This window comes from Phasianus colchicus, chromosome 18, assembly GCF_987193195.1.
Source record: "Phasianus colchicus chromosome 18, bPhaCol1.hap1.1, whole genome shotgun sequence".
In the NCBI taxonomy this organism is placed as follows: Eukaryota; Metazoa; Chordata; class Aves; order Galliformes; family Phasianidae; genus Phasianus; species Phasianus colchicus.
Genome location: NC_143453.1, coordinates 783,854 through 807,237, shown reverse-complemented (window position 1 = coordinate 807,237; position 23,384 = coordinate 783,854). Strand labels below are relative to the sequence as shown.

The following is a 23,384-nucleotide window of genomic DNA, read 5'->3' as shown; positions in this document are numbered from 1 at the left end:
TGGGATAAAAGGAAAGATGCTTTTCTAGCTCCAAACTTACTTTGAAGTGGTCAAAAGCACAAAGAGATTCACGAGGCTGTTCTCCAAGGTATTGAAGTACTGTAAGAAAAAACACTCATGATAAAATGCAAGCAGAATTTCACAGTGACATTTCACTCAAAAACAAACTATAAAACCAACACTTCAATACTTCTACTTCAACACTTCTACAGGTCCCCCATGCCTCCCAGTAGGAGGGTACTTTAGCACTGGTCCTTTTTAAAGGTCCCTGACAGGTGGCATACAAAGGCTTAAAACAATTAAAAGCTAATCTACACATTTTGTAGCAATCACTCCCAGTAAGTTACAGACTTACAGCACAGCAGCAACAAGTGGCTGCTGGACTTTGGCAGCCACTGTCTGGGAAAGTCAAGCTTTCACCCAGATCCCTCCCTTCGCTGGGGGCAGGAGCAAGTGGCTTATTTGACTGAATTAAGACACAAGGAACAATTACATGAAAGCTCCTTTGGGACTCTGAGGAAGCTCCCTCAGAGTACTGTCTTCCTTCCCAGCAGGTGTTAACCCTGGGTAAAACTGCCAGCTGCCTTGTCACACATAGCCTCTGCACTTCTTTTTACTGTTGCACCAGCTAACGTCTGGCCTCCCAAGTTCACCATACAGAAATAAGCCACACAGCAATACTTGATTCTTGAACTAGACAAGATAGCACTTCAGCTCCCATTCAAAGACTCAGTGGCACTCACGGGATCCGAGTGGTTTGGAGAAAACAAGTAAAAACCTACAGAAGCAGAAGAGAGGAGAGAGAAGAAACATGGAGTCTGTTTAATTTCAAGCGAAAGCAAGGGATCTCTGCTCACAAAGAACAAAATCACACCAACAACCAGAAAGCCATTCTCCTGCATCACAGAGCACAGAATATCATAGAATGGCTTGGGTTGGAACGAACCTTAAAGACCATCGACTTTCAAACCCCATGCCGTGGGAAGGAGGTTGCCATCCACTAGATCAGATGGCCCAGGAACCATCAGCCTGGCCTTGAATGCCTCCAGGGATGGGACATCCACAGCTCCTCCGTGCAGCCTGTCCCAGTGCCTCACCACCCTCTCTGTACCAAACGTCTTCCTAACACCTAACCTCAGCCTTGCCTGCTTTAGTTTAAGATCATTCCCCTTTGTCCTGTTACTATCACACCATGTAACAAGTTGGCCCCTCCTGTCTTATATGAGCTCCCTTCAAGCGCTGGAAAACCACGGTCAGGTCTCCCTGGAGTCTTTTCTTCTCCAGGATGAAAAAGCCAAGCTCCCTCACACTTCTGTCATAGAAGAGGTGCTCTGGCCCTTTGGGACCTTCATTATCCTCTTCTGGACCTGCTCCTATGGTTCTGCATCCTTCCTGTACTGGGGATCCCAGGCCTGGATGCAGTACTCCAGACAGGGCATCACAAGGGCAGAGCACAAGAGGACAATCCCTTCCCTGCCCACCTCTCTGTTGATGCAGCCCAGGATACTGTAGGCCTTCCAGGCTGCCAGAGCACACTGATGCCCATATCCAGCTTTTCCTCCACCAGAACCCCCAAGTCCTTTCCAGCAGGGCTGCTCTCAAGGAGTTCTTCTACCAGTCGGTACACTTATCTGGAATTTTAAGCTCAAGGAGGGGAGGTTTAGACTGGATCTGAAGGGAAAGTTCTTCACAGGGAGAGTGGTGAGGTGCTGGAACAGGCTGCCCAGAGAGGTTGTGGATACTCCATCCCTGGAGGCATTCAAGACCAGGTTGGATTGGGTCCTGAGCAACCTGGTCTAGTACCAGATCTGGAGGTTGGCAGCCTGCCTGTGGCAGGGGGGTTGGAATTTGATGATCCTTGGGGTCCCTTCCAACCCAAGCCATTCTATGACTCTATGACTGCCCCAACCCAAGTGCAACAGCCAGAACTTGGACTTGTTGAATGTCATTAAATTCCCATGAGCCCACTTTTAGAACCTGTCCCAGAATGCCCTGGTTGGTATCCCTTCCTCTGACTGTGTCAACTGCACCATTCAGCTTGGTGTCATCAGCAAACTTGCTGAGGGTGCACTCAATCCCATCATCTGTGTCATTGATAAAGATGTTGAAGAGCATCAGTCCCAAGACAAGGGGGATACCACTCATGACCAGCCTCCATCTGGATAGAACCATTGACCACAACCCTCTGGATATGACCATCCACCCAATTCTGTGCCTTGGCTTTCCTGATCCCATCCCTGAATATCCAGGAGGCAAAGAATCACAGAATGGCTTAGTTTGGAGGGAATCTTCAAGATCATCTAGTTCCAATCTCCCTGCTGTGGGCAGGGATGCCAACCACTAGATCAGGCTGCCCAGAACCCCATCCAGCCTGCCTTTGAATGCCTCCAGGGATGGGGCATCCACAACTGGGCACCCCGTACTCTGCCCAGGCCACCCATCTCTGCTTCCACTGCCTGTACTTTTCCTTCAGTTTGATCAGCAGGTTCTTGCTTAGCCATGCTGGTTTCCCACCTCTCCTGCTTGATTTCTTATGCAGGGAGATGGAGAGCTCTTGTGGTCTCAGAAAGGTGTCCATAAAGAACTGCCGTCTCCGTTCCATTCCTACGTCCCTGAAGACACTTTCTCAGGTGATCTCATCCTATAATTTCTTTAAAGAGCTGCAAGTTTGCTCTCCTGAAGTTCAGGAGACTTCAGTCTTGACTCTACTCTTTGCCAGGCCCATGTTCCTCAAATACCTGGGAAGTCTTCTCCATATTTACTGAGATGTATTAACAAGTGACATTTCACTGACCTTTTAGAAAAACAAGTATTTTGAAGATAGGACTGTAACAGGTATGCTTCATGGAAGTCCAGACTAAACTTACTGAAGTTGACAGAGCATCAAAAACACATACTTCCATAAATAGAACTCACCCAGGATGGCAAAGATCACCATGAAGAAAAGCAGAAGGAGAAGAATGTCGATAAATGGTGGGAGGGACTGGAAGATCTGACGCAGGTTTCTGAAAATGGAGAAAACATCAAGAAACTAAAACTTGCATATTTTATCCTCTATGTGATTAGTGGACAAAAACCCAACAAAACAGTACACTTGAGAATGACCTTCCTCCCACTCCTCCTCCAAGGATTAAAAATAGAGAGCAAGGTAAACTGACTCCAGGCTACTTATCTTCCCCTTTGCAGTCAGCTCAGGTACTGCAAGCGATGAGTATCAATGTCAGCTTTCTTTCTCCAGACACAAGACAGTACCTCTGTAATGCACTGAGCAGTTTAAAAGGCAAATGTAGGAGCCAGAGGCAAAGCATCCCCACTCACATGTTGTGCTCCATGAAGTAGCTTATGCTGATGAGGACAGCACACATCAGCTTGTGTTCTGCAACTAGAGCCAGTTACTACCTATGAAATTTCCCTATATAGGCAAGGCAGCAGGGACACTTCAATCTCAATTGCAGAAGACTGCTGAGAACTGAACTGCTCACAAAAGATACTTATTTTCCCTGAGCTGCCTGCAGGACCAGTGTGCTTTTCCTCCACCACCTCCTCCATAAAGCAGAAAACCCAGGGGTCTGACCACTCACCTCCTGACTGCCCCGCAGTAGCGGCAGTCCACCAGGAAGATGCAGCGCAGAGCTCTCGTTATGCGGACGTGCGAGGTCTGGCGCACCAACACCACGATGGCTTCTATGAACTGTACAAACAGCACACAAGTCTGCAAAAAAGGGGTTTAATGACAGGCTCAGCTGCAGTCTCCCTTGGAAAGACAAAGCTCTCACTGATCACCCACTTCTTTAGGCACTTGCAAGGTGGGAACTGTCTCCAAGAGCTTGGAAACCTCACAAGAATCATTTGGCAGCTGAGACACATCTCTAAGCTGCACTTCTACAGTAAAGGCCAAGAGTTACTGTGATTCTTTGGTTCCCAAAGATGCTGACGGAGGAACACTGACAGTCAGATGGCTGTCGGCAGCTTTGCTGATGATGCAAACTGAGAGAAGTGGCTGACCCACCAGAAGGCTGTGCTGCCATTCAATAAGACCTGGACAGGCTGAGAGCTGGGGGAGAGAGGAAAATGGCTCTTGCGCCTAGGGAGGAATAATCACATGCAACAATTACAGGTTAGGGGCTGACCTGCTGGAAGGGAGCTCTGCAGACAAGGACCTGGGTGTCCTGGAGGCCAACAGGTTGGCCATGAGCCAGCAGTGTGTCCTTGTGGCCAAGAAGGGCAATAGTATCCTGAGATACACTGCACAGAGCATGGTTAGCAGGATGAGGGAGGTTCTCCCCCTCTGCTCTGCTCCACACCTGGAGAACTGCATTCAGTTCTGGGCTCCAGGTTAGAAGCAGACAGAGAACTGCTGGAGAGAAGCCAGCGGAGGGCCACAAAGATGATGAGGGGCCTGTGACATCTCCCTTATGAGGAAAGGCTGAGACCTGGGGCTGTTCAGCCTGAAGAAGAGAAGGCTGAGAGGGGATCTTATGAATAATTATAAATTTCTAAAGGGAGAGTGTCTAGAGGATGGGGCCAGGCCCTTTTTGGTGGTGTCCTGCAACAGGACAAGGGGCAATGGGCACAAACTGGAACACAGTAAGTTTCATCATTATGGCCTGGACAGAGAGAAGTGACCCCAGTAGAACCTTGTGAGGTTCAACAAAGCCAAGTGCGAGATACACACCTGGGTGGAGGCAACCCCCACTACCAATACAAGCTGGGGGACGAAAGGATGGAGCACAGCCCTGCTGAAAAGGCCCTGGGGGTCCTGGTGGATGGCGGCTGGGCATGAGCCAGCACCGTGCCCTCACAGCCCAAAAACCGACCGTATCCTGGGCTGCATACAGAGCAGTGTGAGCAGCAGGGCGAGGAGGGGATCTGCCCCTCTGCTGTGTGCTGTGAGACCTCACCTGCAGGGCTGCGTCCAGATGGGGAGTGCTCAGTGCAGGAGAGACATGGAGCTGCTGGAGCACGGCCACTAAAATGCTCCAAGGGCTGGAACACCTCTCTGCAAGGACAGGCTGAGACAGCTGGGGCTGTGAGAACCTCAAGCCGGGAGAAGGCCCTGGGGAGATCTGAGAGAGGCCTTCAGTATCTAAGGGAGAGCTACAGGAAAAAAGGGGACAGACTTTTCAGCAGGGTCTGAAGTGACAGAACAAGGAGAAATGGTTTCAAAGTAAAAAAGGGTAGATTTAGATTGGATATAAGGAAAAAGTCTTTTATGGTGGTGAGGCACTGGCAAAGGCTGCCAGAAGATGTGGTGGCAGCCCCATCCCTGGAGACATTCAAGGCCAGGCTGGGCTAGGCTCTGAGCAACCTGACCAAGCTGTAGATATCCATGTTCATTGCAGAGGTGTTGGAGTATTGGACCAAATGCCTTTATAGGTCCCTTCCAACTCTTAAGAATTCTGTGATTCCATTTGAACATGAGAAAAAAGTTTTCTTTGAGGATGACAGGGCAGTGGAACAAGCTACTCAAAGAGTTTGTGGAGTCTCCTTTTCTGGAGGTATTCAGAGCCTACCTGGACGCTTTCCTGTGCAACCTGCTGCAAGGAATCTGCTTTAGAAGGAATTGGACTAGATGATCTCCAGAGATCCCTTGCAACCTTTATGATTCCACAGTTCCGTGAACTTACCTTCACCATAGTCCTCTTGTGTCTAATGAATGTGTGGAAGCCCAGCCATCTCATCTTCATTGAGAGCTCAAAGACTACCACCATTAATGCAAACAGCTCCAGGGTTGCATGGACCTGTTAAAAAACAGCAAAGCTTAAACAGTGCTTCCAATTACAAACACAAGCACAGAGGCCATGCTTCTGCCCCTTCTTTCTCCAAGAAGCATGTGAATTTGGCAGCTTGGGATTGCAAATTTTTAGCTGAAGTGCACAAAATAGAGCTGCAGAGATAATTTACACAGAGAAGAGTTTTCTCTTGGAATAGGTTGCAAATAACCACAGACAGTGTCCTGATCCAGCTCAGGAAAACACGGGAGCTTCTGGCAGCAGGGAAGGACACCTCCTCTGTTGAGACATGCAAAATGTATCACAAAGACAGAAATTTCTTACAACTTTCACTTTAGCCATTACTCAAAACTCAAATGCTGTTATGCAGCTCTGACACATTTTGAGGAACATTTGGATCCAAAGGCTGTCAAACTCTTTTACACCTTGCCACACACTCAGGATGCCACTTGCAGCTCCAAAAGCAGATGTAGATTCCCTCTCCAGGAACAACAGTGTTCCTAGCACTGTGCCTGACAGTGGTACCTTATGAAGCAGCTGTGGACCAATACTACACACCATGGCTTGTCCATTCCTTCTTGAAAACTGTATTTTTTTTAGGGTTAGACATTAAACTTCAAGTTAAACGCAAACGTGTTAAAAGGAGTTCTCACAACACAGGAGGAGAGGATGTGAGAAGGTTTAGCAACTCGTCCCAGGCTGAGAACCAGTGTGTTCTAGGAGCCTCCTATGTTCTAGCTTGCACCAATTGCCCCTTGTCCTATCACTGGATGTCAGTGAGAAGAGCCTGGCTCCATCCTCCCAACACTCACCCTTTACACACTTACAACATTAACAAGGTCACCCCTCAGTCTCCTCCGTGCTAAAGAAACCCTCAGCCTTTCCTCATCAGGGAGATGCTCCACTCACTTTATCATCTCTGTGGCTCTGAGCTGGACTCTCTCAAGCAGTTCCCTGTCCTTCTTGAACTGAGGGGCCCAGAACTGCACACAATACTCCGGATGTGGTCTCATGGGCAGAGTAGAAGGGGAGGAGAACCTCTCTTGCTAACCACAGGCCTTCTAATACACCCCAGGGTGCCATTGGTCTTTTGGCCACAAGAAGGGCACAGTGCTGACTCACAATCATCCTGCTGTCCCCCAGGACCCCCAGGCCCCTTTCCCTTATGCTGTTCTCCAGCAGGTCTGTCCCCAGCCTATACTGGTACCTGGGGTTGCTCTTGTCCAGAGGCAAGACTCTACACTTGCCCCTATAATATTCCATTAAGCCACCCTATCAAAACACACACACATTCCTGAGCTTTCTCAAGGAAAAAAAAAAATAATAAAAAAAAAAAAGGCTTCTACACAGCTAGAAAAGTTAAGATCTGCACAAACTTGGTAACTTGAAAAGTGTCACTTTCAAAGTTGCTCTGTGCACCTCAGATGAAAACAGCAAAAACAGGATGTTTTGTTGGCTGGCATATCTGCTGCCAAACATTTTGCAGAACAAGCCAGATGGTTCTCTTGCTATTGCTACGTTCTTCCTCTCCTTTTAAACTTTTTTTTACTCCTACCCATCCCTGCAAAACAAGCACAATTCTCCATTATGCCCCCAAAGTACTTACAAAGATGCCAAGACGGAGCATAGGAACAGCTGGTGCCTCACAGAGAGACAGCAACAGGAGAAGCAGCGCTGCACTCAGCTCCATTAGGTAGAAAAGGTGATTGTGTGCAAAGAGGTAGGCAGCAAGTGCTTTGGCATTTTTGGGGTGAGTGAAGAATTTATCATTATTTTCTCCTTCCTAAGGCAGTAGGGATAAAAAAGAAGAGAGCAGCGTTAGTAAGTCAGTACCATACCAGAGCTTTCCACCTAACTTTACCTAATTCCCAGAGTATTCCCACTTTACAGTCTGGCATTCATCTGCTTACTAAAGAATACTAAAGATGCATGGGGCATCCCCTTCCATTCATAAGCACATTTCAGCAATGAAACTCATTAATATACACAAATCTCCATTTTGGAAACTCTCGAGTCTTTTCAAAAACAAGAGCAGCCCTGGAAGGCTTTATAAAGGCAGGGAAAGGCAAACTTCAGTCTACATCACAACACAAACACTGCACATCATTTACTTCCAGCCACTTTCACATGTCTGCAGCCTTCTTCAATTAAACTTCTCCAGGACAGAGCACAAAAGCACAAGATAAGCTCTAGAGCACATGGCTGACAGTAGCTCTGCTGCTTATCTTGGCCTTGTAGGATGCCTGTGTGAAAACAAGCTTCAGAACAGGCAGTGAAGGAATTTGAAAAGAGAGACAAACTCCACAAAAAATTAACATGTATCTATGCTGATATGTCACTCCCTCTAAACAAGAGATCTTAATATTAAGGGGACAAATATTCCATCTGAACAAATTGTCTACAGCTGATTTTAAATAGCTGCATCATCACTATTTTCACTTCTATGAAAAAACCTTGTTTGCTTAGAATTTAGAGCAGGTTTTTTTCACGTAGAACCATCCAGCAGCTTGTTTCTTCAGCCAGTGGTTCAAGCCAGCGGGCTTCTGTCACTTACAGGAAACTTTCTGGCTCTTGGAAACTGTCCTAAGAGATCACTTTTTCGCAGCTGAGATGTTTTTCAATTCTGAAGCATCACAGAATGGCCTGGGTTGAAAAGGCCCACAATGCTCATCCAGTTCCAACCCCCTGCTATGTGCAGGTCGCCAACCAGCAGCCCAGGCTGCCCAGAGCCACATCCAGCCTGGCCTTGAATGCCTGCAGGGATGGGGCATCCACAGCCTCCTTGGGCAACCTGTTCCAGTGCCTCACCACCCTCTGTGTGAAAAACTTCCTCCTAATATCCAATATCCAACCTAAACCTCCCCTCTCTCAGCTTAAAGCCATTCCCCCTTGTCCTATCACTATCCACCCTCATAAACAGCCGTTCCCCTTCCTGTTTATATGCTCCCTTCAAATACTGGAAGGCAGAAATGAGGTCTCCCCAGAGCCTTCTCTTCTCCAAGCTAAACAAGCCCAGCTCCCTCAACCTTTCCTCACAGGAGAGCTGCTCCAGCCCTCTGACATCTCAGTGCCCTCCTCTGGACCCGCTCCAAGAGCTCCACGTCCTTCCTGTGCTGGGGGCCCCAGGCCTGGATGCAGTGCTGCAGATGGGGCCTCACAAGAGCCGAGCAGAGGGGGACAATCACCTCCCTCTCCCTGCTGGCCACCCCTTTTTAATGCAGCCCAACACACAGTCGGCCTTCCAGGCTGCAAGCGCACACTGCTGGCTCATGTCAGCTTCTTGTCCACCAGGACCCCCAAGTCCTTCTCCACAGGGCTGCTCTCCAGGAGATCTTCCCCCATTCTGTACAAATACCTGGGATTGCCCCAACCCAACGCAGCACCTTGCACTTGACCTTAATGAACCTCATTAGGTTTCATGTACGTATTTATTTAAATATACTTCCAGGTAAGCAATTACTGTAAGGTTGGTAAACAATTACTACTGCAACATAATAACTGATTGCAAATGAGACTAGAAACAAGACTAGGAAACAGGACCTCCTTTAAGAGGGGAGGCATTCAAGATTCAGTCAGGAGACAGTTTCAAATGTTTCTCATTTTGGCATCTCACAGGCAAGCTCACATTCTGTGTAAAAGCAAACAAACACTGCCAGGTCAGGGAGCCAGACTGTGGGCAAGACAAAAGCAGCAGCAAGCTCCATCCGAGGCAAGCCCCCCGCTCCAAGGGAGAGCTAGCGTAGATCGGCAGGACATTCTTATTCATGCCTGAAAAAACACATTTGCAGAATGAAAAAACAGTCTAAATTCTGCCTCTTGGTAGCCAAGCAATTATAAACGTGGCTGGGCAGTAAAGTCTCCTGTTCGGATGTTTGCCTGCAGCTACTGGTTCACGTAAACAATCTGCATATTTTTAAAGTTATGCCTACTCCATTTCAAGGACACTGTCATTAGGGACATTGGTCAAGACAGCAGCAAGACTAATCTGCATCTGAAGGGCCAAGCCTGCTGCGTCCATTAACATCAGACATTGCAGCAACTCAGTGAAGCTTTGCAGAGCATCTCTGATAATCATGAGCTTGAACACAAGCCCAGGAGAGGCTGGGGTTACCATTGGATTTCAAGCTGAAGGATTACCAAGGTTCTAGCATAGAGGTTATAAAGCATCAGGGGAGCGACAGTCCTCAGTTCTGCAGGGTAGAAGCTAGGAGGAGCAAACATCAGACGCCCTGCGGCAGTTCAGGCAACAAAACCACCTGGGTCCAGAGCACCTAAAGCTGCAATGCAACTCTCTTTAATGAGAACAAAGAGGAGCAGGGTGGAAGAATGGCACTACCATTTTCTGTGTCCCCAAATGTCTTGTCAAACCCTTCGAGGCACACTCTGGCATATTCCCATTCTTTGAGCAGACTCCTTTCTAAAACATCTATTTATTTCTTTTTTTAATCTGGAGACTAAGCACTCTCCTTATAATCAAGAACTATTGTAACTTCAGAAGACTACTTCTTGCACTGCACACGATGCATCAGGGCTCACCTGGAGGTAGATTGCTGCCTCTTGGTAGTTCATTTCCCAGTTGTGTTGGGCAGAGCTCTGCTGTGCACAGCAGTCCCCTGCAGCAGGGCTGGATGCATCATTAATAATGTCGTAGCTACCTCCATCTGCAGCAGTACAAAAAGAGAAAAAGAAAAATTGGTTTGCAATTAAGTGAGTAGAGACTCACTGGGGAGAATACAAAACAGCCAGGCGGTAGGACAAGATAAAAGCACCAAGACGTGGCAGAGAAACCAAGAAAACGGGCAGTTGTACATGGAGTAACAGACTGTTCCAACAGGAACTTTTAAAAGACACACCAGGACTCAGCACTCCAACATCAGAATGCTCCTAGAAAGTCATCAGAAAAAACAGAATCCTATTTAATGCAATCAATGGATCTCCTGGCACAGGAGAATATAGAATCGCTTGAGTTGGAAGTGATGTTTCAAGGCTCCTCCCTTGTCCAACACCTCTGTGATGCACAGGTCACCCACAGCCCCACCAGCTGCTCAGCGCCCCGTCCAGCCTGGCCTTGGGGTCTGCAGGGACAGAGCATCCACCACCCCTCCTGGCAGCCTGGGCCAGTGCCAAACCACCTTCACTGTAGAAGACCTTCCTTATATCCAATCTAAATCACAGAATGGCCAGGGTTGGAAGGGACATCAAGGATCATGAATCTCCAACCCCCTGCCACACGCAGGGCCACCAACCTCCACATTTCACAGCAGCCCAGGCTGCCCAGGGCCCCATCCAACCTGGCCTTGAACACCTCCAGGGATGGACAGGGCATCCACAGCCTCTCTGGGCAGCTGTTCCAGCACCTCACCACTCTCACAGTAAAGAACTTCCCCCTGAAACCTAAACACAATCTTCCCTCCTTCAACTTAAAACCATTTCCCTTTCTCCTGCTGTTATCTACCTTTTCAAAGAGTTGACTCCCCTCCTGTTTGTAGGCTCCCGTTAGGCACTGAAAGGCTGCAATGAGGTCACCCCACAAACTTACTTTCTCCAGAATCTACCCTCTTTTACTTTGAAACCATTTCCCTTTCTTCCATCACAACAAACTCTGCTATAGTCTGTCCTCTTCTTACAGCCCTTTAGATACTGAAGGCCTCTCTCAGATCTCCAAAGAGCCTTCTCTTGTCCAGGCTGCACAGCCCCAGCTGTCTCAGCCTGTCCTTGCAGAGAGGTGTTCCAGCTCTTGGAGCATTTTAGTGGCCGTGCTCCAGCAGCTCCATGTCTCTCCTGCACTGAGCACTCCCCATCTGGATGCAGCCCTGCAGGTGAGGTCTCACAGCACACAGCAGAGGGGCAGATCCCCTCCTCGCCCTGCTGCTCACACTGCTCTGTATGCAGCCCAGGATACGGTCGGTTTTTGGGCTGTGAGGGCACGGTGCTGGCTCATGCCCAGCCGCCATCCACCAGGACCCCCAGGGCCTTTTCAGCAGGGCTGTGCTCCATCCTTTCGTCCCCCAGCTTGTATTGGTAGTGGGGGTTGCCTCCACCCAGGTGTGTATCTCGCACTTGGCTTTGTTGAAGATCCCATCCCTTGGGTGTGGACTGTACCGCACAGCTTGGTCTCATTTGCAGACTGCTGAGAGTGCACTCGATGCCGCTGTCAACGTCATTGATGAAGATTTGGAAGGGCACCGGTCCCAGTACTGACCCCTGAGGGACATCACTCATCACTGATCTCCATGTTGACATTGAGCCATGACCACCATGACCACCATGACCACAACTCCCTGGGTATGCTCTCACAACCAGCTCCTCATCCATCAAAGAGTCCACCCATCAAATCCATGTTTCCCATCTGGAGAGAAGGATGGTAGTGGGGGACCATGTCAAAGGCCTTACTGAAGTCCAGACAGATGACACCAGCCCTTGTCCACTAACAGATACACCACCATAAAATCCACTAAGTTGTCAAGGCAGGACCTGATCTGTGTTGTCACGTTCACAAAATACAGCCAACAGCCAAACTACAAATAAGCTGACAGAGGTCTCTGAGGATGTTCAACCCACTAAGTAGACATGAGCTTGCAAGAGAAACACTGGTTTTTGCATTTAACAGCAAGAGGACTGTCGAAGAAGGGAGCACAGGACTACAGACAACATGGGGAACCAGACTAAGAACAGAGCTGTACAACACACTAACAGCAGTAGCATGGTATTTTCAGGAGAACATCCCATTTTGTCAGAGCTTTCCACAGTCATTAAACAATGCATCTTTGCACCCTCCTTTTGGTGTAAATGAGTACCGACATCCTTCCGAGGAAAGAAAGAAAAAAAAGGACAAAAAATGGATTTTGCTGATCTCAGATTTATTTTAAATTAAGAGATGCATTATAAAGCAATGCTTTATTGAACATTTGCACAAGACTTCCAAAAATAAAAATTCCATTTGAAATATACAATTCAATTGCAAAAAAGTAATTGCCAAGTACGTACACTGAGTGCCCTTCCCAGGAAAGCTAAGCAGGGCACGTGTAGAAACACCACAGTACTTGCCAGTTGTGTTCTACAGCCTCAGTGCTATTAAGACACATGAAAACAAAGCCAAAAATGTTACAGTCGTCATGTACCGTGCAAAAAGATAGCATCATTTTGTTTCTTCTTCTGGGAAGAGAACTTTCATTTTGCAGCTCCAGGGCTCTATGTGAAGAGACCTGCACTCAGGTCCCCAGACCTGACAGCTCCCAGACCACACAGGGTCTCGCTCTTAGGCACTCCCATCCTCCATAGCCTCCTGTTGCCAAAGAGGGAATGTCTAAAATTATCTTGACAATGCAAAAAGTGCTGATTTCCCCCTTTCATAAGCACAGGAGCTGTGATGGGGTAGTTTCTGTTGGGGAAGTAGAGAAAAGTGACAGAAAGATACTTTTCCTCTCTTCTGAAGGCGTGTTGGGGATTTGCTGCACTTCTTTTCTATGATAAAATAATCCTAGCTAAACCAGGGGATTCAGGCCTTCTAGAAAGCCCTCAGGAGTTACAAGAGCCTGCACCCAAAACTGCACGCACATCAGTAGAAATAGCACTGCTTGCCCTGCGAGGTCAGGAAGCCCCATGCCAAAGCACAGCTGCCTCTCCCACCCACATCACACAAAGCTCATTGCTACCTGAGCCGTGTGAGCAGACCGCTGACGCTCCCACAGCATTAAGCCTACTTCTCTTCCTCACCTTCTCCATTCTCTAAAACACCACTGCAGATCTGAATGTTCCAATGCAGCCCACTGCTGCCCAACGTCCCCACGCTTTGCTGGGCGACAGGTGCCAGCACAGCCTCCTCCCATTGCACCAAGGCCATCTGTGCCAGCCGTAGCACTACTGAAGCAGCTCTGAAGCGTGACACCAAGCTCCTGCACTGCCTGCTGCAAACGGCCCGGGCTGCCTGGTGGAGCTGCAGGAGCAGAGCCCAGGCCCTGCACAGCTCCTCAGAACAGCGAGCACCCAGGGAATCCAGCACCTCCTGCGATTCAAGAGGTATCGAGGCAGCAAGGAATCAACAGCTTGGCTACCAGCTCTTCCAGGTAAAAGGGACGTGCAAACCAGGCTACCAACTGTGCCACTGTGTTACTGGAACACGTTCAAGTGTTAAGGACATCAGAGCAAATCTACAAAGTTGTGCAGTACTGAACAAAACGCCGGGATGCTGCACCTACCAAAAGGTGCCAAGCTATGTCCAATCTTCAAATAATTCTTTCAGAGACAAAGCTGGCTTTGTAAAGGACTAACTCAAGGAAAAGCTGTGCCACAAGAAAAAAAAAAAAAAAAAAAAAAAGAGGATATCCCTTTGTGTTTCACATTCAGAAGACTCACAGCTGACCTAGAAGGGACGGCCCAGCAAGATCAAGTTTGCAAATATGAAACAGTTCTCAGAGATAGAAATTGGAAACAAACAAACAAGCTCTAGAAACCAAGACATCCTCCTCCTGCCTACACCAGCAGCATTTTGCAGGCACAGAGAACAAACAGCATATTGGCAAAGCGCTCCAGTGCAGAGCTGCATTTTGAGGATCAGCTCCTTCCCCCATCAGGTACCAGAAGGCTGCTCCAGTACCCCTGAGGCAAGAACATCATCTGGGCAACAAATAATAAAAAATAATAATAAATTCGAAGATCATCTCTGACTGTTTGCTTGGCAGCCCTCCAGCTAGCTAATTTCCTCAGCTGCTCCCATGATAACAATGACACAGACTAATACAACCCCTGCTCCGTGCTGCAGGACATCCTCAGCAGCTTTACCATTAGTACTGAGCTCAGAGAGATAGGAGGATCTCTCCAGGGGCTCCCGCAGTCCTCGAGGGAGATGGCAGGCATGGAAGCCATGGCACAGGAGCGCTGTGTGTTGGAGCTGGGGAGCAGAGGTAAGGCAGCGCCGGGGCTCCTCCGTCCCAGAGCCAGTCCTCACTTACAGGACAGTTTTCCCTGCTCCCCGCAGAACTACACGCGTTCTCCCCTCCCTTGGAGGAAGGTGGCTCAGATCTCAGTTGAAGCTTCTCCACTGCTATCCTAGAGGAGGATGTTTGAATGTTCCACTGCTGGAGAAAGGCATTTTAAGTATGAGTGCGGCTGTAAAGCAAGGATTTGCAGACCAAGCTCTCCTATTTTGGCATGTAGCAGGATTTGCTCACCAGACAGCACGAGGAAAACTAACGGGAAAGGAGTCAGAGTGCTGACACCGCTGACTCGTCACAGCAAGACTTCTCCCCTACCTCTCTCAGCAAAAAAATGCAAATAGAGGTTGGCGAAATTCACGGTGTGAGGGGCATGACGGCAAGCAAATGGAGCTGCTCACAGATGGCAGAGCTTCCTTCCACACTTGTGCAACTTATCCCTGGTGCTCCCTGAGATGGGAAAGAGGGAGGGGAAAAAAGAAAGGCAGGAAAAAAAAAAGAAAAAAGAAAAATGAAAAAAGAAAAAGCAAAACCAGCTGGCTGCTTACACAAGGCATCCGGAATGACACTGCCGGGACTCCAACATTTCCATTCAGTGCAGTGGAGCATGCTCCTGTGTAAATAGTTTCCATATGTCATCATTACAATAAAAAACAAAAAACAAAAAGAAAGGAAGAATGAGCATAAACTCTCCAGAGCCCAAACCTTTCCCTTCACAAAACAAATTCCCTACTTAGGGGAACTAAATGCTCTCCGGGCAAACACATTTCTCTCATTCGGAGGGAGGAGGGGCAGGCGGGTTCTGCAGCTGTTTTGGGAGCACAGGGCAGAGCCAAGGAGGGGATGGGGGAACACAGCACGCTCACAGGAACCAGGGAGAAGCCATCCTTCCCAGCCAGCCCATTTTAAGCTAAGCTGAAGACAATTAGGATCTTCAGTTTTGATCTTTGGTGCTTGCATTTGTTTTACTAAATGAAATAATTTAAAGATTCAACTGGTTAGCCTCCTACCAGCTAGCTAGCTACAGGCTAGCTCTTACATTCGCCTCAGAGCTTCCCCAGTTTGGCTCTCATTAGTGTGCTTTGCAGATGTTCTGCTTTCCAGATCCAACAGGCTGTTTACAGTATTTCACTGAAGCAGCTTCAGATGGTTCCAGTTAGAATCCAGAGCCATGTGTCTTCACTTGACTTAAGAGGGCCTGCTCTCAGAAGGCTGAGGAAGGTCTTGGTGGTGCTGCTGGCTGCCATGCTGTCTACACAGCGCTATTTCAGTAAGCACATCCTGTTGGCAGAGAGCCGCAAACTGCATGGAAGGCAGGGCAAGTAATGTAATTCAGCAAAATTCCTATAGCTAAATATGCCATTCATACTGCTGACATACCCCATACACTCATTGTAGGACAGCAAAATGCAATCTGCTAGTGTGAGGAGTTGCATTCACTAGTAGCATTTCCCTTGGCAAACATAGAAAGAAGTGCAGAGAAGTTGAGAATTAGGAGGCAGGACATCTTCATTCACATTGCCTTGAGAGATCCTGACAAGTGTGTACATCACTTCTCTGTCAAAGAGCACACTTTTAGAGATCTCTCCTTGGGACAGCAGCGTCCCAGTCGGAGTTGGACACCGATCCAGAAGTGGCTGCTGACCAAGGCTCTTGGAGCTTGGGCATGCTTCCAAAGCGTGCTGCACAAGTCCACAGATATGCAACTCAGGCTCAGTGTGCGAGCATCGCCCTTGCTGGGTCTGATCCCTGTGCAAGCAGCAAGAGCACAAAGAAGCCCACACTGCAGTTTCTGATTGCTGCACTTCACCATTTAACTGGTGTCTTCTCATTTCAAGCACTGCATTTCTATTGCAGAAACTGCATACCCGTTGTTACCCAAACTTTGCTAGACACAGGTTTATGCTCTCGGTTTAAGGGAAACGTAACCAGGAATCCAGCAATGCTGTATGTGCACCATGGCAGATGGCAGACCCCAGCAGCACCAAAGCTGTCCTGGTTTATGAATGAGCGGCAAAAGGACTCCACTGCAACTGGCTCGTAGTCTCCACGCATCTCAGGAGAGGGTACTTCAAGGACCCAAAAGAGTATCGGTGGGCTTCTGGTATAGCTGCCTTGGAGATGAAGGACTTTGAGCAGTTGTCTACCCTAGCTGGTCTCTCAGAGGACCCTTCTGTTGTGGGGTTGCTAAGAGTAGAACAGCAGGTGCAGATCACTGCTATAACAGTGCACTAGTGGCAGTACTGCACCCACTGGGACTCTGATTCCCATTCATCAGTTGATTTGTCAATTGAAGAACCGAGGAGTAATCAGAAAGACTTACTCACCAACAGCCCCACATGTCCAGTACAAAAGGCCAGTGGAGAGTGGAGGCTAACAGTGGACTATCATGGCCTGAATGAAGTCACACTACTGTTAAGTGCTGCTGTGCCAGACATGCTAGAACTTCAATGGAGTCAAAGGCAGACGAGTTGTATGCCACAGCTGACATCACCAATGCTTTTTACTCAATCCCTCTGGCAATGGAGTGGAGACCACATTTTGCTTCCACTTGGAGGGGCGTCTAGTACGTCTGGAATTGACAGCCCCAGGGGTGGAAACACAGCCCTACCATTTGTCATGGGCTGATCCAGACTGCTCTGGAAAAAGAGGAAGCTTCTGAACACCAGCAATCACTGGTGGCATCACTGTGCCGAGCAACACAGCAGAGGAAGTTTCTGAGAAAGGGAAGAAAATAATACAAATCCTAATGAGATCTGGTTATGTCATAAACAACAGTCAAGGGACCTACACAGGAAATCCAGTTTTTAGGAATTTTTAGACCCCACTGTATAATATACTATATTATACTTTACTGTAATATACAGACAGTAAGCAGTAGCATGCCTTGTTCACTGATGCAACCTGTCACATTGTGGGAAAGCATCAGAGGTGGAAGGCTGCTATATAGAGTCAACGTGACAAGTCACTGAAACTGCAGAAGGAGAAGATGAGTGGAGCCAGTTTGCAGCAGTGAAGGCCATACAGCTGGCTTCAGACACTGGTGAAGGAGAGAAGTGGCCATGCTCTACCTCTACACTGACTCCTGGATTGTGGCCACCTCATATGGGGTGGTTACAGCAATGGAAGCAGAACAACTGGCAGCACAGTGGCAAACCCATCTGGCCCCTGCACTGTGGAAAGGTACTGCTGTCTGAGTGGAGAACTTGGTTGTAAAGGTCTCATGTAGGTGCTCACATACCTAAGAGTCGTGTGACTGAAGAGTATCAAAACAACCAGCAGGTGGATCAGGCCAATAGGACTGAAATGACTCAAGTAGATCTGCACTAGCAACATAAGGGTGAATTATTTCTAGCCCATTGTGCCTATGACACCTCAGGCCATCAAGGAAAAAATGAACAGTTAGATGGGCTAGGAACTGAAGGGAGGACTTGTCTATGGACCTTACTGTACAGGTTATCCACTAACGTGAAACATGTGCTGCAATCAGCCAAACAGATAAAGCCTCTTTGGCTGAAGTATAAATCTGGGGAGGCCGGGCAGGTGGGTTATATCAAACTCCCACAAACTCACCAGGGCAAGTGTCATAAGTGTCGTGTGCTTGCAGTGGTGGAAGAAACCACTGGATGGCTGGAAACATATCTTGGGCCTTGAAAAGCAAGTCTTGCGGTAACATGTACCCAGAAATAATTGAGTCAGACAACGGGACTTTCCAAAACAACCCCACAAACACCTGGGCCAAGCAGTATGCACAGGTATATCATACATCCTATCCCGCATCATGTAATACAATGGACTGTTCAAGAGTATACTGAGAGCAACGGGTGCTGGCACATTTAAACACTGGGACACACATTTAGTAAAAGCCATCTGGTTAGTCAACACTGGGGAACCTGCCAATCAAGCTGGCCCTGCCCAGTCAAAACTCCTGTGTCCTGTAGAAGGAAATAAAGTACCTGTAATGCACGTGAATAACATGCTGGGCAAGACGGTTCTGGTTCTTCCTGCCTTGAACAAAGGCTAGCCCGTCCATGGGATTGCTTTTGCTCAAGGACCTGAGCGCACCTGATGGGTGATATGGAAGGATACGGAAGTCTGCTGTGTACCCCTCACTTCAAAGGCGATTTGAGGATGAGTGAGCACAACCAATGATTTCAGTTGTATTATGTTAATTGCTACTTAAAACTGCATGTCATCATTACTAGGTTTGCTATATGCCTTATCAATGATTTTGCTTCAAGAATCATCTACATTAATGAAGAATGAATTCTGATGGAACCAGAATGGGCTTCAGCATAGAATCACAGAATCACAGAATCACAGAATCACCAGGTTGGAAAGGACCTACAAGATCATCTACTGCAACCGTCCTCCCACCACCATCACTACCACCAGCACCAACCCATATCTCACAGCTCCTCATCCAGACGCCTCCTGAACACTGCCAGGGACGGCAACTGCACCACCTCCCTGTGCAGCCATTGCAGTGCCTGGCCACTCTCTGAGAGAAACAGTTCTTCCTTATGTTTAATCTAAATCTCCTCTGGTGCAACTTGCAGCCGTTTCCTCGGGTCCTGTTTGTTGCCTGGGAGAAGAGGCCAAACCCTCCTCACCACAGCCTCCCTTCAGGAAGTTGCAGAGAGCAATGAGGTCTCCCCTGAGCCTCCTCTTCTCCAGACTGAACAATCCCAGCTCCCTCAGCCGCTCCTCGTAAGATTTGTGCTCCAGACCCCTCACCAGCTTTGTCGCCTTTCTTTGAACCCGCTCCAGGGCCTCAATGTCTTTCCTGTAGTGAGGGGCCCAGAACTGAACACAGCACTCGAGGTGCGGCCTCACCAGAGCTGAGTACAGGGGACGATCACCTCCCTGCTCCTGCTGGCCACGCTGTTTCTAATGCAGGCCAGGATGCTGTTGGCCCCCTTGGCTACCTGGGCACACTGCTGGCTCATGTTCAGCCGAGCATCAACCAACACCCCCAGGTCCCTTTCCTCTTTACACTCATCCAGCCACTCGTTCCCAAGCCCGTAGTGCTGCATGGGGTTGTTGCGGCCAAAGTGCAGGACCCGGCACTTAGCCTTGGTGAACCTCATCCCATTCACCTCAGCCCAGCGATCCAGCTTATCCAGATCCCTCTTGCAGGGCCTCCCTACCCTCAGGCAGGTCAACACCACCTCCCAACTTGGTGTCATCTGCAAACTTACTGAGGGTACACTCAATGCCTTCATCTAGGTCATCAGTAAAGATATTGAACAAGATGGGCCCCAGTACCGACTCCTGGGGGACATCATAGCTTCACCTCCAGCTAATTCATTATTTCAACTCTCCACCAACGCAGTCAATAAGAACCTGCTCCTTTTATTCAGGTGCTGAGGCATAAACATACATTTGTCTCTTCAAGGCCAGGCTCACCGACCTGGGAGAAAGAAAGCTGGAAGCTGCCTAGAACGCACAGCTGATTTAGCTCCTAGCCACGCATCTCAGAGCTGAGAGACAGCAGAATCTGCTGTTAGTGCTTGGCTGCCACTTCATCTCTGTGCCTGTTGAAGCATCCCACGACATATCCTTTAGACCCAAAATATCCCAGCGCCCCTCTTGTTTTCAGGAGATGCTATGGGAAGGAGTTTAACAGCCACGAGGAAGCCTAAAAACAATTTACCATCAGTTTGCTGCAGGGGAAAAACAGGGCATCTCCAACGGAGCACAGGTGCAGGAGAAACAGCACGCTGCTGAACTCCTCAAGTCAGCAGAACTGAGTCAGAATGCAGCAGCCTCGGGCTCTTTGTCTTGCTGAATTCTCACAGCACTCGCTGGCTGTGAGCCTCAACAAACAAAGCCACTCCAGCTTCCCAGGTAACACACACAAGCTTTCAGAACATGCATGTTGCCTCTTCCTGTTAGTGCTAGCAGACAATTGCAGGTTCCCATCCTTCCATCTGAGGAGGCAGGGAGTTCCTGCAGCACACACCCCAGCTCACTTCGTGCTGCCATCCGCCACGCTGCAGAGAGCTGAATCCGCACGAACGACGAGCAGATGTCCCTCAGCACGGTAAGCCACTTTTTACACATTACTGCCTCTTATCAACTGTGCTGCCTATCTTCTTATATGGAATACAATTCAAACTCCGGGTTGTTTAGAGGACCGCTATATCCTCGCTAACATCTGCACCAAAACACTTAGAAACACCAATGCACAAGCTAAGCTCAATGACAGAAGAGCCAAAGCATCGCAGGGAATTGCTTTGTTCCAGCAGGCGCCGTGTTTCCAGACAGATCTTGCTCTCAGAGCAAAGCCAGCACGGAGGTCACAGCCTGCTCTGCGCTCACTAACCGCTGAGCTGTGAGGATTCACACGAACGTTTCCTTCCTGCTCCTCCCTGCTGGGGACAATGGGACATTCCTAAGTAAAATCAAAGAAAATAAACAGTAAGATGCTTCAAAGAAAACAGGGATGAGAACAATTCATAGACTTCATGGAAAGGTCCACACGCTCCCACTAGGGAGCCAGAACCAGGCACCTGCACAGTGTGAGTGCATGTAGCAGAGGAGGCTCTGCTTCTTTTAACAAAGCTGGAACTGCAGTGCCGGATCCAAAGCATTTATAACCAGCAAGAGTCACAGAAGAGGAAGGCTGCATTAGGAAAACATCATTAAGAATTACAACCTCAGCTTCTGTGTTCAGCCAAATTGCTGCCTGTTTCACACACTTTGTGATCTTAGCTCCGTACCACAAGGGGAAGCCAAAGCCACAACAGAAGATCTCCTACAGCCTCACATTACCCAAGGGACATTGCCCTATGGTCCTGCCAGTCCAATCACTTTACAGCAACCAGGGCTTTAGAAATACAGAAATAAGATTATTCTGTAACTGAAATTAAATAAGTGAGCCATTGAAACAGCTCATTTTGAATGGACAAAAAACCCAACCAAACTAGACACGCTACAGTTTTTGTTGAACCCACCTAAAAAAGAGACAAGCTGTGCCCAAGGCTCTGACTCAGGAGAAAGTCCAGACATGAAATGTATATGCACATTTTTATAACCCATAATTTTTTAGGGAAGTAACAGAAAAGGAGAGAGACAACATCAGAATCCCTCAGATAAAGGTTTGTGGTTTTTTTTTAAAATACATCCTCTTACATGAATGCATTTCCTCTTTTTGTTCCAAAAAGGGAAATGAACGCCTCATGATTTTAACATGTTAAAATGCTAACGTTCAACACGATGCTTTAGTATCAACACAACGTCAGCATTTTAAAAACATGTTCCTTATCTTGATTCCCCAAAGCAGAGCCTTTGGATTTTCCTGATGCAGCTTGGAAAGATGTTTGACAGAGCTGCAACCAGGCCAGGTCTGCCTTCCAGCTACAGCCGCCTGCAGCTCCCTGGAAAAGCTGCAACGTCAGCAGCAGGAAGCAAAGAGGAAGTGCTTTGCTTACCTGAGAAAGCAGCAAGAATCTGACCAACAAACCTGCATGGCTATAGCTCTCAGGTTCCTTTGAAACTAGCAGAGCTCCCCACCACACAACGCCAACTCCTCCTGCAGTAACATCCTGCAGAGCTCAGCCCAGGGCAACCTGGGCCAGTTTCTTAGCAGAGGACGAGCGCCTTGCAATGAAGCCCTCTCAACTACTGCAGAGTGGCAGCTGCCTAAATGTTGGCCCTCCACCTCCATTGGTCTCCGCAGCCCAAGTACGCATTGCATCTTGATGCCAGCTCTGGAGCACAGCTAGGAAGCAGCTGGCCAAACGCAATGGTAACTGGGCATGTGCCGTGCTGGCCTGAAGACACAGCGATCGCAAGACAACAAGTCAATTCAGTAATTCCACGGCAGTATTCTTCTGTCTTTCTGCTGCACGCTGAGATCAAAGAAAGTGATTTACAAAGCCCAGCAGAGGTTGTGGTGTTGGTGGGACTCTGCTACACCAGTTCTTTTGAAATACAGCACTGCCACATTGAAACCGCCTCAGTGTCCCATCCAGGGAAAAGCAGCTACCAACAGCAGAGGAAGATGCTCGTTAAGAAAAGGGGAAAACCCCAACCTCCAGTGCTGGGTAACTGCTCTCTTTAATATTTTTTAAAAAGGAAAGATTCCTGCATATTTGGTGAACACTGCTGCTGGCAGGCACTAGAAAGGTCACAGGTTAACCATCAGTTTGGCAGCTTCAAGCCAGATGTCAGAGGGCTGTCCCCAGATCGGTCCTTACATCAGGTCTGACCTCATATGGAGCTGAAATGCATAATTTTGATTACAAAAGTTACCAGCACTGCAGATCCCCTCCGACTCTTCCAGCATGGTTCCAAACCCTGCTGTCAGACACCTGCCCAAAGCTCTCCAGCTTCATCCAGCAGGCAGGCACTGCTCTGCCCCATCTCACAGCCTCCCGCTCAGGGCACTGCTCTGCTCAGCCCTCGGGTGAACTGGAACGAGGGCACTGCAAGCATGACAAGCATTAACACACATCCATTATTGCAGCCAGCACAGGTGGAAACATCACCTCCCTCCCTGACTGTTACTTATTTGAAGAATGCAGGAATACATGTGCCCCTAAGAAAGCATCCCAACATGGTTTCAGCTCAGCTGAAAATGCTACGCTAGTGCCAAGACAAGTAATCTTGTCACCTCACAAGATAAATAAACATATGACTTTGGGTTCATATGACGCTCTTGCTCATAAGCCCACACCGATTGACACAGAAAACTTCCCTTTAATTCCAGGTT

At 48.3% G+C, this 23,384-nt stretch overlaps 1 protein-coding gene across 4 annotated transcripts in view; it reads right to left on the bottom strand.

Moving 5' to 3' along the window:
* Positions 1 to 23,384, bottom strand: part of TPCN1 (two pore segment channel 1) — a 52,451-nt gene that overhangs the window by 18,532 nt on the left and 10,535 nt on the right. For 3 of the 4 annotated variants that reach the window (XM_031592075.2, XM_090120790.1, XM_090120789.1), the window contains exons 2-8: positions 10,269 to 10,393; positions 7,339 to 7,515; positions 5,628 to 5,741; positions 3,582 to 3,712; positions 2,917 to 3,005; positions 744 to 778; positions 41 to 99 (exon numbers count right to left, since the gene is read on the bottom strand). In XM_031592075.2, coding sequence (XP_031447935.1) covers positions 41 to 99; positions 744 to 778; positions 2,917 to 3,005; positions 3,582 to 3,712; positions 5,628 to 5,741; positions 7,339 to 7,515; positions 10,269 to 10,393 — 730 coding nt within the window. Of the gene's footprint in view, positions 1 to 40; positions 100 to 743; positions 779 to 2,916; positions 3,006 to 3,581; positions 3,713 to 5,627; positions 5,742 to 7,338; positions 7,516 to 10,268; positions 10,394 to 15,213; positions 21,626 to 23,384 lie in introns of those variants that run through there. The other variant, XM_090120788.1, reaches the window with a different exon arrangement.